Source organism: Mobula birostris, chromosome 11 (assembly GCF_030028105.1).
Source record: "Mobula birostris isolate sMobBir1 chromosome 11, sMobBir1.hap1, whole genome shotgun sequence".
NCBI classification, from domain to species: domain Eukaryota; kingdom Metazoa; phylum Chordata; class Chondrichthyes; order Myliobatiformes; family Myliobatidae; genus Mobula; species Mobula birostris.
In genome coordinates, this window is record NC_092380.1 from 77,281,026 (window position 1) to 77,295,323 (window position 14,298).

The 14,298-nt window shown below is 40.5% G+C and overlaps 1 protein-coding gene across 3 annotated transcripts in view; it reads right to left on the reverse strand.

Moving 5' to 3' along the window:
* Positions 1–14,298, reverse strand: part of scube2 (signal peptide, CUB domain, EGF-like 2) — a 112,304-nt gene that overhangs the window by 38,102 nt on the left and 59,904 nt on the right. For 2 of the 3 annotated variants that reach the window (XM_072272596.1, XM_072272595.1), the window contains 6 exons: positions 14,014–14,130; positions 9,492–9,614; positions 8,877–8,993; positions 7,470–7,559; positions 2,891–3,013; positions 276–443 (listed from right to left, as the gene is read on the reverse strand). In XM_072272596.1, coding sequence (XP_072128697.1) covers positions 276–443; positions 2,891–3,013; positions 7,470–7,559; positions 8,877–8,993; positions 9,492–9,614; positions 14,014–14,130 — 738 coding nt within the window. The remainder of the gene's footprint in view (positions 1–275; positions 444–2,890; positions 3,014–7,469; positions 7,560–8,876; positions 8,994–9,491; positions 9,615–14,013; positions 14,131–14,298) is intronic. The other variant, XM_072272597.1, reaches the window with a different exon arrangement.

Genomic DNA, 14,298 nt, shown 5'->3' on the forward strand with positions numbered 1-14,298 from the left:
TGATAATTGAATTACGTTTTTGAACACTGCATCAAAATAGTATATGTGTAACTTTTAGCCTGATGTAGGATGAGATCATTGGTTGAATGAATTTTAGTTGATTGGAATCAGCTTTTTCCAATCTGAAGGGCTCACCTCCCAACAAAAAGGGCAGTTACTTCTAAAAACAGGAGATACTTTTGACAGGGAGAACAGCAAAAGGAAAGAGATAAGAAAAATTAAATAATTCTTGCAAGAAGACGTGTAAATGCACCTTCTGCATTCTTCAAACCAACCTGTCACCTCCTCTGGTTTCATTTCAACCTCAAAAACAGCAGAAATGACTGAGCCCTCATTTCTCATTTCCTTGTGATTCCACTGGTCATGACTTTTCTTGGAGGAACTGCACTTCACATTTACAAAATTCAGCTGACAGTTCTTTGTACTAGGAATGTTAGACTTCTCTGTATATTGACATGGGGAAAAAGTGGACAATTAATAAAGAGTCATAAATACATTAAGACACAGAAGATGCTGTTAGATCCAAGTCCACATCATTTCTGCAGAGCAGTCCAGTCAATTCCATCAACCCTAACAGTTTAATGCCTTAAGTGCCATTCCGATTTCCTTTCATAATCATTGACCATGTCCATTTTTACTACTTCACAGGCAGCAAGTTCCAGTTCATTACCATTACTGCATAAAAATTCTTCACATTTTCCTGTGACAATTGCCTAAAGCTGTGACTAGCCCTTGTACCCCTCGCTCCTGGGACTTTTTTTCTTTATCTGTCTGATTAAATCTATCATAAGCTCTCCTCTACTCCAAGGTAAGCAACCTCCATTGTGGGAGATTTTGACGAGGCCAGCTTGAAGTCGTCTCAGAACAACTACCACCAACACATCACCTGTGGAACCAGAGGAGCTAACATACTTGATCACTGTTATACCACTATCAAGAACGCTTACTATGTCATTTCACACCCACACATTTCACACCAACCCAATCAGGTTGTACTTCTACTCCCATTGTATAGGCAGAGACTGAAGACCTCAGCATCAGTGGGAAGGTCCAAGAAGATATGGTCAAGGGAGTGGGGGAGCACATACAGGACTGCTTCGAGTCAGTGGACTGGGTAATATTCAGGGATTCGTCTTCAAGTGAATGAATACACCACAGTTATCACTAACTTCATCAAGACCTGTATGGATGAGTGTGTGTCTTTGAGAACATACCAGACATACCCAAACCAAAATCCATGGATGAACCAGGAGATTTTGCAGTCCGCTGAGGGTTAGATCAGTGATCCAGAACTAAACAAGAAATCCAGACACAACATAGGCAAGGCTATTTTAAGAGTGATTCATACATCCCAAATCTCTCATTCCTAAACCAATACAGCTGAATGAATGTCCTCTGCACGTTCTCAAAAACATTGAGATTGTTCCGAAAGTGTGGTGACCAGAACTGGACACCATCTTATGGCTGTGGCCTAAACAGAGTTTTAACATGATTCAATATAACTTCCTACTTTTGTAATCAATACCCCTAGTTATGAAGCCCAAACAATCACCGAGCTTCGTAAATGGAGGTATTGAGTACTCTCAGCTAAGTCTGGTCCTGTCCTCACTCAATATCTACTTTCATCTTTTCCAGGAGAGATCTGGTTAGCATAGAGTCAAAGTTGTACATTATAAGAAGAGGTCATTTGGTCCATCACATCCATGCCACCAGCTGTACCCATATGCAATAATCCAGCTTTAGATCAATGGATTTCTATGCCTTGGCAATCCAAGTACTTGCCTAAACACAAAATACTCCGCAGATGCTGGGGTCAAAGCAACACGCACAACACGCTGGAGGAACTCAGCGGGTCGGGCAGCATCCGTTGAAACGTTGACTGTTTGTTTCCACGGATGCTGCCCAACCTGCTGAGTTCCTCCAGCATGTTGTGCGTGTTTCAAGTACTTGCCTAGATGTTTCTGAAATACAATGAGAGTATCTGCCTCCACATCTCGTTATACAGCATTTTATAGAAGCCAACCAAAAGTTCCTCCCCAGATTTCCTCTAAATCTTCTTCCATTCAGTTTTAACTTTTGTTCTCTGATCTTAGACACCCCTCCTCCATGAAAAAAAAGATTTTTGTTATCTATCCCCTCATAGTTTGAAATATCTCTACCAGATCACTCCTCAGCCTTCTCCTCTCCAGGGAAAACAAATCCAGCCTATCCAGTCTCTATTTTAGAAAAAAATCATCTGTCTGGATTTCCCCATTCCCTCTCTCTCACTCACTGAATGAGGAGGAAGCTAATTACTGCAGACCAGTTTAGTCTAGCTGAGGTCATCTGATTTAATGTAACTACAACCTCACTTGATAATTTAAAATTCTTGCCCTTGTTTCCCAACTCCATCCCAAACTATCCTATAATCTCCTCAAGGCTTTCATCATTTGGAGAGGCCTAGGATCCTCCAGTTTGGAGCACTTGATCTTTCCCAGAGTTAATTACTGCATCAGCTGTTGCTTCAGCTGCCGAGGTCCGAAAGTCTGGAGTCCCCTCCCATAACCTCTTCATCAACATAGCATCACGTACAACCAAGCATTTAAATTTACACTGTCTCTGGTTTTGAGTAAAACGAGGATTAATTTGAGGATCAGTTAGCGAGGACATTGAAGAAAGGCATGCAGCATCACCCAATAATACTTCCACTTTGATGCCTTCATTTTTTTTCTCTCTCAAGAAAGGAAATGTGATTTTCTCTTTTGATTCATTATGCTCAGGACAACATCAGAAATTTTACGAAAGGAGCACCTGGAACAACAACTTCTTTGCTTGATCTTTAATAAAATAGCTGGAATAAAACTTAAAATAATTCAGTCCCCTCCCTGTTGAACTGAAGCATGTACAGTACCTGTAGAGACCTGCTGCAGACTATACTTAAGCTTCTCTTTGATTCCTCTCAACTCACATCTTCCTGTGTTAAGTTTAAAAGTTGCTGTTGTCTTTATTGTTGGCAGCTTTGTGACGTTCAGTCCTGGAAGGCAAAGAAAAACTGCTTCATTATTCAGGTAAGTACAGTCAGAAATATTACTATTCAACAGTAGAACTTCATATCTTTGGATCTACTGAAAAACAAAACATCACACATCAACATTTCAGTCAATGAAATTTCTCTTTGTACTGGAAGGCAAAAAAACACATTAGCTTTTTGCATTACTCCATCGGCTGAGAATGTTCAAATAATTATTAATAATGATGCCCATTGGAGATTGAATCGTCACACCAGAAAGCACAAGGCATTATCGAACAAGGACCTGAGAATTCATGGTAGCATCCCAAGTGTCAATTATTGTCAAACGACATGATTGAAGATTTAAATATTTATAAAAATAATTTATGTTAGTCTCTTTTTTCTTTCATCTCCCTCAACCTCCCCCCTCCTCCCAGTATTTTACATCATTTTACTTTCTGTACTCGGCTTAACTATTAATTAAACACTTTAAGCTTGTTGGGAAGCAGAATTATGAACGATGCCAGCATGGTTGTGAAGATGCTAATCAGAGGTCGGTGGTGTGATGATTATGGAAACAGCAGGAAAGGGGAAGGAGTTGTGGGTACAAGCAATGTGCAGGATCAATTGTCGAGACAGTTGCAGAGGAATGGATGATATCGAGGAGATTGGAGCCAACAGACATGAGGGTTAGGGATGGCGATGGGCAAAAACAAACATTAAATAGGCTAAAGAAAGAACCTTCCTGAGGAAGATCAATGTCAGACCATAGAAGTCAGGGCTGTGCTGACAACTACACTGTGGCCAACCTGACAGTATTTCACATTCCATAGGCCGGCTATCCAGGATCCAGTCCAGTATGAAGGAGTGGCCCCACTTTTGACCACCGTCCTGTGACACCTCCTTTGAGGTGAAATATTTGGACAGTTGTTATGATATGATCAGACTCTGATCATATCATATGGCCACATTTAAGTTTGCTGATGACACCACTGTCATTGGCCAAATCAAAGGAGGTGACAAATCAGCATATAGGAGTGAGACTGAAAACCTGGCTGAGTGGTGCCACAACAACAAACTCTCACTCAATGTCAGCAAGACTTCAGGAGGAGGAAACCAAAGGTCCATGAGCCAGTTCTCATGGGGGGAGGGGAAATCGGGGATGGAGACGGTCAGAAATTTTAATTCCTCAGTGTTATCATTTCAGAGAACCTGTACTGGGTCAAGTCGTAAATGCCATAACAAAGAAAGCTTGGCAGTACCTCTGTTTCTTTAGAAGTTTGCAAAGATTCGGCATGTCATCTAAAACTTTGACAAACTTCTATAGATGTGTGTGGAGAGTATATTGACTGCGTGCATCATGGCCTGGTATGGGAACAACCAATGTCCTTGAACAGAAAAGCCTACAAAAAGTAATACATACAGCCCAGTCTATCACATGAAAAACCCTCCCCACCACTGAGAACATTTACAAAGAGAACTGTCGCAGGAAAGCAGCATCCGTCATCAAGGACCCCCACCACCCAGGCCATGCTCTCTTCTCACTGCTGCCATCAGGAAGAAGGTACAGGAGCCTTAGGATCCACACCATCAAGTTCAGGAAGAGTTATTACCCACCTACATTGGGCTGTCAAACCAGCGGGGATAACTTCACTCAATTCGTCACATCACTGAACTGTTTCCATAACCTATGGACTCACTTTTAAGGACTCTATCTGGATGGTGAAAGGCCTTGATAGGGTGGATGTGGAGAGCATGTTTCATTTGGTGGGAGAGTCTAAGACCAGAGGGCACAGCCTCAGAATAGAGAGACGCTCTTTTAGAACGCAGATGAGGAGGAATTTGTTTAGGCAGAGAGTGGTGATTCTGCAGAATTCTTTGCCACAAGCACTGTGGAGGTCAAGTCTTTATGTATATTTAAGGCAGAGTTTGATAGGTTCGTGACTGGGCAGGGCATGAGGGATACGGGGAGAAGGCAAGAGAAAATTGGATCAGCCATGATGAAATGGCCTAATTCTTCTCCTATATCTAATGGTTTTATGGACTCTTCATTTCATGTTCTCGATATTTATTGCTTAATTAATATTATTATTATTATTTTATTTTTTGTTTCTATTTGTATGCACCACTTGTTGTCCTTTGCACACTGGTTGTTTGTCTATCCTGTTGGGTGCGGTCTTTCATTAATCCTATTGTGTTTCTTGTATTTACTGTGATTGCCTGAAAGTATGTGAATCTCAGGTGGTATATGGTGATTAAATATATAGACTCTGAAAATAAATTTACTTTGAACTTTTGAACTGTTGTGATGGTCCCCTGATCAAACAACTTGTCAAAACTCATTACCTAAGATTCCACAGAGGAAAAACCGGCATTAAAAAAGGATATCAGAGGCAGACAGCTACTTATAATGGAGGTACTTCTATTCCAATTAACCTTGGCTTTTATTTTATATCAAAAGATCTGTGTTGATAGATGAAAAGAGAGTGGAAACTCGGAGGCAACAAAGCACAAATGCAGATTTCATTCTCCTTTTCCATCCAGACGTATTCTGGTTTCACGTCTTTTTCTGAATATTAAATTTTCTCTTCATATCCTCACGAACAAAATAATCATTAGCTGATGGTAGCTAACTTCCATTGACCACACTCCAGAGGTCCCGTTAAAATGGTGATAAGCTATTACTTTTTTTGTTAGTCAGTCTAACATCTGAGTTGTATTAATCACGAAACAGAACTGAAGGTTGAGAACTGTTGAGAGAAGCACATACAGAGCAGGATTTGAAGGAGGCCTTTATTTAGATAGCATCACATTGCTGCTACTGTTGTTTAGTTATTCTGAAAAGCAGCTTTCTAACAAAATTTAATTTGAGATTCAGTTACATTCAGACCTAAAGTAAAAGCATTACTATGCTCTTGATATTTTAGTTTTCTTTCAATGATACAAATCAAATAGTGATACCCCATACATAATTTCTAGACACCAACCCTATACCTATCATTGTGAGTCCAGATTTAAATAATTTTATAAACTGTCTTTGTGATTTGAATATTCACAATGTAAACATGCGAGGGAACTTTAATTTTCATAATATATTGTTAAAAATATTAAAATTGCTAAGTAAACTATCACTAAAAGGAACTGTCATTGTGATTTTAATACTCACAATATAGACATGCAAGGGGAGTTTAATTTTCATAATATACTGATTGTTAAAAATATTAAATAAAACTGAGTGCACGTGTGCTTTTTGTTTAATCTGTGCTTCATTTCCTTGGTTATTGAATGTTGGATTTCTGCTAACATGGTAAATATCGGACATGTACATATTGCAGTGTGGAGATCAATTAGAGCAACTCCTGCATGATTAACAACGAGCGGCTCTGACATCACAGCAATGTGAAAAGCTGGTCTACTGCATCAAGTGTGAGCGCCAGTCATTCTGGTGGCGTTGTATTAGTGTTTGCAAAATGGTCAAAGAATCTGGATGTTGCACGAAGATGTGATGACAAGCTCCAATTCTACACTTCAAAGAAAAATAAAGATTTGGGAGTTTCAGATTAAGCAGTAGCTGGCATTTTAAGTAAACTTGCATATGAAGTACCTTAACTTGCATTCTGTATCAATGCGTTGTACTGGAATTAGCTTAGGTGCCATAGGCTAATTATCAATTTCTAATGGTCGTTCAGCACTGCTGCATTGATCCTCCGATTCAAATCCATGATGAAAGACTATCAACAATACTTTCAGGTAGAAATGTAATTGGCATCTATATTAGCAATATTATAACAATGTTCAATTCAACATTTTGGGGAAGTGAAGTAGTCTACTGAATTTGTGATCATTGTGCTGCAGCTGCCAATGGACTGAATGGTGCGACATCTGTACATCCATTAATGCTGTAGTGGCAAAAGGGAAAATAAAGCAGCATTGAAACAACACAGATCAGCAGATCTCCCAATGTTCCGGATGGAATCTGGAGCACAACTGCAATACTCAGATGCTTGGGTGGAGCTCTACATTATCTGAATTCTCTCTTTACAACTAGTTCTTGAGTACTGCAAGTGGATGTGATCTCAATTGGTGAAGCCACATCAATGCAGCCATATGTAAATTCTGTGAGTCAATTTCAAGGCAACTACTGCAAATTGTGATTACTTTCTCCAGATAGGAAAAAATAAGCATGAAAACAACTGACTCTAAGTTTGTTCTTCAGCTGTCATTAAACATATTGTCAAGATATAAAATGCAAAATTAATATTATTAATTTCAAATTTACAAGTACCATTTTTCCCCTACGCTACCAAATCAATTTCTCCCTGTCTTTAATACCCAGGGAGTTTGCTGATCTTCCAGGTGATTCTACCTGATCAGAAGAACTTCTTGCTGATCATCATGGTCAGGTCTTATAACAAGCAACACCAAAACGCAATTTCAAAGAAACAAGCGGCAGCCACGTGGAAATCTTCTGCTCACTTACCTGCACAGTGTGTAGCATTTTTTATATTCTGCCCAAGGTGTTGACATTGAGAAGACATGCCACATCTAAATGTGTAAGAATCCTCAGACTCTGCCAAATACATTCAAAATAAGTTAGCTCAACCAATAAAACTTCCAATGATGAGAGTAATAACTTAATAACTTCAGACCAAATGAAGATTATTCCCTGCCATTTCAAATTTAAAAACAGAGACAGAAACTGGAATCTCTCAGCGGGTCAAAGAAACAGTTAATATCCAGGTCTGAGATTCTCAGTGCCGACGAAATATCTTGACTCTGAAATGTTAATGATGAGCAATCAGTCATAACTCACTGGAATTACCCTAAAAGGAGAGGGACATAATAAATGGTTCATGTTTAAAAATCTTGTGCAGCTGCAGGCTTGGATCCACTAATACTATCTGAGGACCAGTCCCGAGACTTTCACACACTCTCACATTGTGCTGTCCACTAATTTAACATGTACTTGATAAATCAGCTTTATTTGGTTAGGTCAAGATGCTTAGAATTTGTACTGACTGCATCATATTTCCCATAAAATATAGACACTCAAATTCTCAGTAGTAATTACAATTGTGTAATTGTTCAGCACAAAATTTTGCATTTGCTACTTATACCGACATCTGAATCCACTGGGATCATTTCAGGTGCAAAAGTTTGCAGGTTAGGTCACAGTTCAAATTCTTAATAAAATTCATTTGCATAACTATACACGAAAAGTATCTGACAAACCAGAAATGTTATAGAAAATAATTTTGTAGTTTCATTTAAAATAGCTTATTTACATATTTGCTATTTGCAGCCCGGGTTAGATTTATTCATCCACTTTGTTAGAAACTCTGTCTTTGTCAATAACTCTGGGAATAACCTCATTTTAAAATCACTGAAAATATCCTAATTATAGATCTATAATGAATCTTGTATAGGTATATTCTGGCCAGTTTCATAGTAAATAGAGTGAACTTTGAATGTTAGAAAATATTTAAAACATGTTTGAGCACTTCAGAAGTGAGGAGGAATTGGAAGAGGATTCCCTGATCAGCACTTAAAGCAGATTTTACAATTTTGACGTGAGTCCTTAATGGTAGAGCTTGTTCCAACAAAACTGGAATAAAAGATTGCTCAACAGTAGTGTAGTCAATTATGCTTGCATTGTGCTGATATTCCTGGCATTCCAAGTGGAAACTCTACCCTTCATCTGTAGTTCTGTTTAGTGCCTCAGAGTCACATTCTGCAAGGAGAGTATTTCTCAGGTTTCTGCATGGTGCAGCGTGAAACCTTAAAGTTTACTTCATTGAGCATTTGCAGTAATTAGAACACAATTTAAGAGTAGAAGTTCAAATATGTGGCACTAAAACTTTATTTAACGCCTATTGAAGAAACTCACCAGCAGCAAAATGCACATTTGATAGGCAGCTCAAAGAACACATATCAGCTCCACCTCTTTTACTGCAGTTAAGCAGGGCTTTGGCTGTCACTTTCCCCGGTAGGAGCTTCTCTGCTTCTAAAGAGGATAAAAAGATGACACACTCATGGGGAAAAAAAGATAATTGCATGGTTAACACAATTGCCTTTTAAAATAACATTACACTGCCTCCAATTTACAATCAAATCCCATGACCATGACAAGTGGTAAAACTTATCTTGCGTTACCAGTAAAAAGTCAACAAGAAGCAAAGATTAACTTGAACTGACAAAAGAGTAAATGATGCAACACACTGAGGGAAAATGTGAAAGAGAGAGAGAAAGAAATCACTCAGACTGACCATTGCAATATGAAATGATCATAAAGAAATCAGCAAAAAGTATCTCCTGTTTCTACATGCTATTATTGGCAATTAACAATTACATTTAATGCAAACAGATAAAACTGAAGATCCATGAACTGAAAGAACTGATCTGATATTCATCCAGTAAATATTCTATTGAGGCTCCTAATGACACTTAAAAGATTTGACAAACAAAGGGGTATAGAAGTAATCAGTTCCATATGGTTTCTTACCAACACAGTCTTTCTTATTCCAATGTAATTTATAACCTGGTTGACAATGGCACTCGTAACTTCCCACTGTGTTTACACATCTGTGTTCACAGCCCCCATTGTTGATGCTGCACTCATCAACATCTAAAAAGAATTCAACCAAAAAGCAAAAAAGATACATACAATTACAAAAAAAAGTTTTTGCCGTCTTTCTTCATAGCTCAGAGTAAATCTAGTCACAGTGGTAAGACATGCAATGTATATGGGAATAGGATTGTCTAATTGGCCTCAGCATTCCTGATCGAGGGAGGGGAATCTGATCAGTTCATGGTCTTGCAAACCAAAGTTTTTTTTCTCTGTTGATGACTTGACAAGAAGCAGTTTTGCTGTGGAAATACCTTCAGAGAAAAGCTGTCCGATCTCATACATGAGGTTGGGTACATGAGCAAGGCAACTGTGGGCTGTCTGATTGTTGCAAAAAAAAGTAACTCAAACAACAGGAGAGAAAAGAACTGGGGAAAAAGCTAATGAACAATTGTTATACTAGTAATGTTCTGGAAGTGATGGAGGCGCAGGACAATTCAGAAGTTCAGCTAGAGAGAACAGAAAACCTGATATCACTGACATGCAGGTGGGTGAGTGACAGAGGAACAGTGGTATTTTGCCTTTGTGTGTTAAGGCCACGGGATAAATTGCAAGCACGTAACAACATACAACATGAACAAGATTATTATTTAGATCAAAAACTATAAATAGCTCACTGGATAACAACACCTAAACACTTTAAAATTAAATAAATTATTTATTTAAAATAGAAGGTACAACAGAAATCATGATGTATCTTGCATTTTTTCATCATCAGTTTGCCCAGTTTGAGCTTTGACTGCCATGGCCCACACATTCCTGTTTCGGGTCAAGTGGATCAATTCATTGGTATTCATTTCCAGTTCTCTGGCTGCTGTCTCCATCATCATTTGTCTTTGTCTTCCTCTTGCTTTCTTCCCTTCCATCTGTCCCACAATTACCATGCGTTCTAACTCCTCTTTCCTAATCACATGTCCAATGAAGTTACATTGCCTTTTCATGATCTCATACATTATTTCTCTTTTCGTGCTTGCTCTCTTCATGACATCCTCATTAGATATTCGTTTTGTCCATGATATTCTTTGCATCCTCCTCAAAAACCACATCTCTGCTGCTTCAATTGTTGGTCAGTATACACTTCATTCTCGTAAGTGTCTTTTGCCATCCCTATTCTTCTTTTGATGACCATGTCGCACCTGCCATCTGACGCCACCCAGCTTCCTAAGTAGCAAAAGTTCGGTACTTGTTTTATGTCTTCCCCGTTTATTCTCAGCCTGCAGATAGGATTCTCCTTCTTTTTGGATATCACCATACATTCTGCCTTTTTGCAATTGATAAATAGAACCAATTTTGCATTTTTAATAATTAATTTAATGATATTGACAGGCATCGATTATTTGTTGGTGAGTCAGCACAAGGTTTAAAAAGAGCTTGGGGCCTTTTAGAATGTTTCTTCGGGCTGCAATCGTAACAATCTCTTAGGCATTTGGCAGGGGACAATAAAAAGAAGTGAGATGTAAGATGGCCATTGTTGGAGTGGACAGTGTTAGAGAGGCTAGGCTTTGGCTCAACAGGTTTGAATGAGAACAGGCACAGGCTAGAACCTAACAATTGGAGGCAGGATGGTAGTTAGGGCAGTGGAATGCTCCTCCTAAAGATGTGGAATTGCAAGGGTACTTAATAGTTTTCCTGATGGCTACATCTGCAGAAAGTGCACCCACCTTCAGCTCCTGACTGACAAGGTCCAAGAACTGGAGATGGAGCTGGATGCATTCAGGACCATCTCGGGAGGCTGAAAGCTTCATAGATGAGACTTTCACTGAGATGGTCACACCCAGAGTACAGGCTTCAGAGAGGTGTGTGGCCAGCAGGCAAAGTAAGGGGAGCAGGCAGCCAGTGCAGGGTTCCCCTGTGCCCATTCTCCTCAGCAATGAGTATACCCCTTTGGATACTTCTGGGGAGGATGATCTATCAGGCCACAGCAGCAGCAGCCAAACCAGTGGCACCGTGGCCAGCTCAGAGGCTCAGCAGGAAAGAGTAAAGTCAGGCAGAGTCAGAGTGATAGGAGGCTCAATACTTAGGGGGATGGAGAGCAGATTCTGTGTCCACAAAAGAGAAGCCTCCCAGGTGTTAGGGACCAGGATATCTCAAAGCAGATAGTGTGAACGTGGGGAGGATGTTTCCTATAGAGGGTGAGTCTAAGACCAAAGTTCAAAGTATAATTTATCATCAGAGTACATGTATGTCACCGCACACAACTCCGAGATTCTTTTTCTGCAGGCATGCTTAACGTATCTATAGAACAGTAACTGTAAACAGAATCAATGGGCAACAAACTGCAAATGCAAATATAAATAAATGGCAGTAAATAATGAGCATGAAATAACAAGATAAAGAGTCCTTAAAGTGATACCATTGGTTGTGTGAAGACCAGAATTAGAATGAGCGTAGTTGTCAGAATCAGAATTAGGCTTAATATCATTGGCATATATCACGAAATTTTAAACACGAGATTCTGAAGAAGCAGGTGATCCAGGGGAAGACACACAAAATGCTGGAGGAACTCAGCAGGTCAGGCAGCATTTAGGGAAATGAACAGTCAACGTTTCAGGCCGAGACCCTTCATCAGGACCTGATGAGCCGTCTTGGCCCGAAATGTTGACAGCTTATTCAAGTTGTGTAAGATTTCTGGTAAGATTGTAGTGTCCTCGGATGCATTGGCCAATCTGGGTCCAAACAAAGGTGTATTTATTCGACCTGTACATCTGTTTTACGATCGCAAAGTCACTGATGGATACGAAGAACATCAAGTACTTCAGGACTATCCCATCAGCGAATTGTTGTTGTGTTTTTGCTTGGACTTGTGGTGTGCCGTGTGCCGAGACAGAGAGCGATCTAACAAAAGCAGCGAGTGATCATCTTAGCGTTTTTACTGGGGTTGCAAGACCCTGTTGGACATTGGTAATGTGGAATACTGCAGGTGCAGTTCACTGGTTTTATTGGTGAGATTGATGGTGGGGTCGGAACGGGGGTGGTGGTATTGCCTCGGTTGTTGTGAGGACTACGCCAGTGCTGTGGGACTGCCTGTTGCAGATGCCTAGGGAAGAGATGCCAAAAGTGACATGGGAGAGAGCAGAAGCACAGTGGATGCACTGGAGTCCATGCTTGTTTGGACCCAACAGCCCCTGTGCGTGCTGTCCCCCAGTGTTCACCCAGTGCTGCTCTCTGGTGTTCACTCCGTGCTGCCCTCCAGTTTTCGCTCAGTGCTGCCCTCCGGTGTTCACTCAGTGCTGCCCTCCGGCGTTCGCTTGGTGCTGCCCTCCGGCGATCGCTCGGTGCTGCCCCCTGGTGTTCACTCAGTGCTGCCCCCTGGTGTCCACTCAGTGCTGCCCTCCGGTGTTCACTCAGTGCTGCCCCCTGGTTTTCACTCAGTGCTGCCCTCCAGTGTTCACTCCGTGCTGCCCTCCGGTGTTCACTCAGTGCTTCCCCGCCCCCCGCCAGTGTTCACCCAGTGCTGCTCTCTGGTGTTTGCTCAGTGCTGCCCCCTGGTGTTCACTCCATGCTGCTCTCCGGTGTTCGCTCAATGCTGCCCTCCGGTGTTCACTCCGTGCTGCCCCCTGGTGTTCACTCCGTGCTGCCCCTTGGCGTTCACTCCGTGCTGCCCCCCCCCCGGTGTTCACTCAGTGCTACCCTCTGAGTGAACACCAGGACATTTTACCATCAATTTACAGTCATGCCACTCAGAGGCTTGGGCTATATTATTTATTTTCATCTTTGTGACTGTATGCTTTCTGAAATCGTAACCATAAGTGTTATTTATGCTATGTCCTATGTGCAGTGTGCTGTGTGCTGTTGGTAGCATGATTTGCACCTTGGCCCCAGAGGAACACTGTTTCATTTGGCTGTATTCATGTATGGTTGAATGATAATTAAACTTGAACTTGAGAAGAGTAATAGGGTAATTGCAACCACATTATGAACATATATCCTACCCAGTTTTATGTCAGACTACCAGCAGCCGCTCTATTCCACATCTCACTGCTCTATCGCTTTTTTTTTATTCTTCATCTCACTCAATTTCCATTTTATGAGCCAGACAAACTGGGATCAACAGACAATCAGCATTTTCTCTGGCCAGCACAAAGAGCATTTCTGTCACCTGGACAATCACCTTAGCTATCTGTTCTCTCCACCATCCATCTCTCTGAGATTTAAAAACATATTTCCTCACCCCTCTGATTGGGATGAAATATCAACCAGCTGAAATATTAACTTTCTCTTTCCACAGATGCTGACTGACCTGCAAGGCATCTCAGTAATTTCTGTTTTTTTTTAAATTTCATCTTTTTGGTAAACATTACTTCCTAGTTTGTGCCGATTGTTATTTTTATGGTTAAACAAAAATCAAATAAAATCTAAACTCTGAAGAATGTCTCGTGAGATGTTCACATCAGCTTACCTCCACAATGTGTTAGTCCATACAAGGTATATCCTTTCTTACAAATGCACTCAAAATATCCTGGGTAGTTGACACAAATGTGATCACATGCTCTGTCAAAGAAGCATTCATCAATATCTGCAAATGGCAAATGGGCGCATTTTATCAGTTAAAATCTAATCAATTACAATCTACTAAACAATAGAAAAAATCCATCACATCATAGAGTATGGTTATTATTTGCGTTATATGACATTGACCAGTGCCAACCATCCTGCCCAAAACACTAGCTGGGTGGATTGTTGG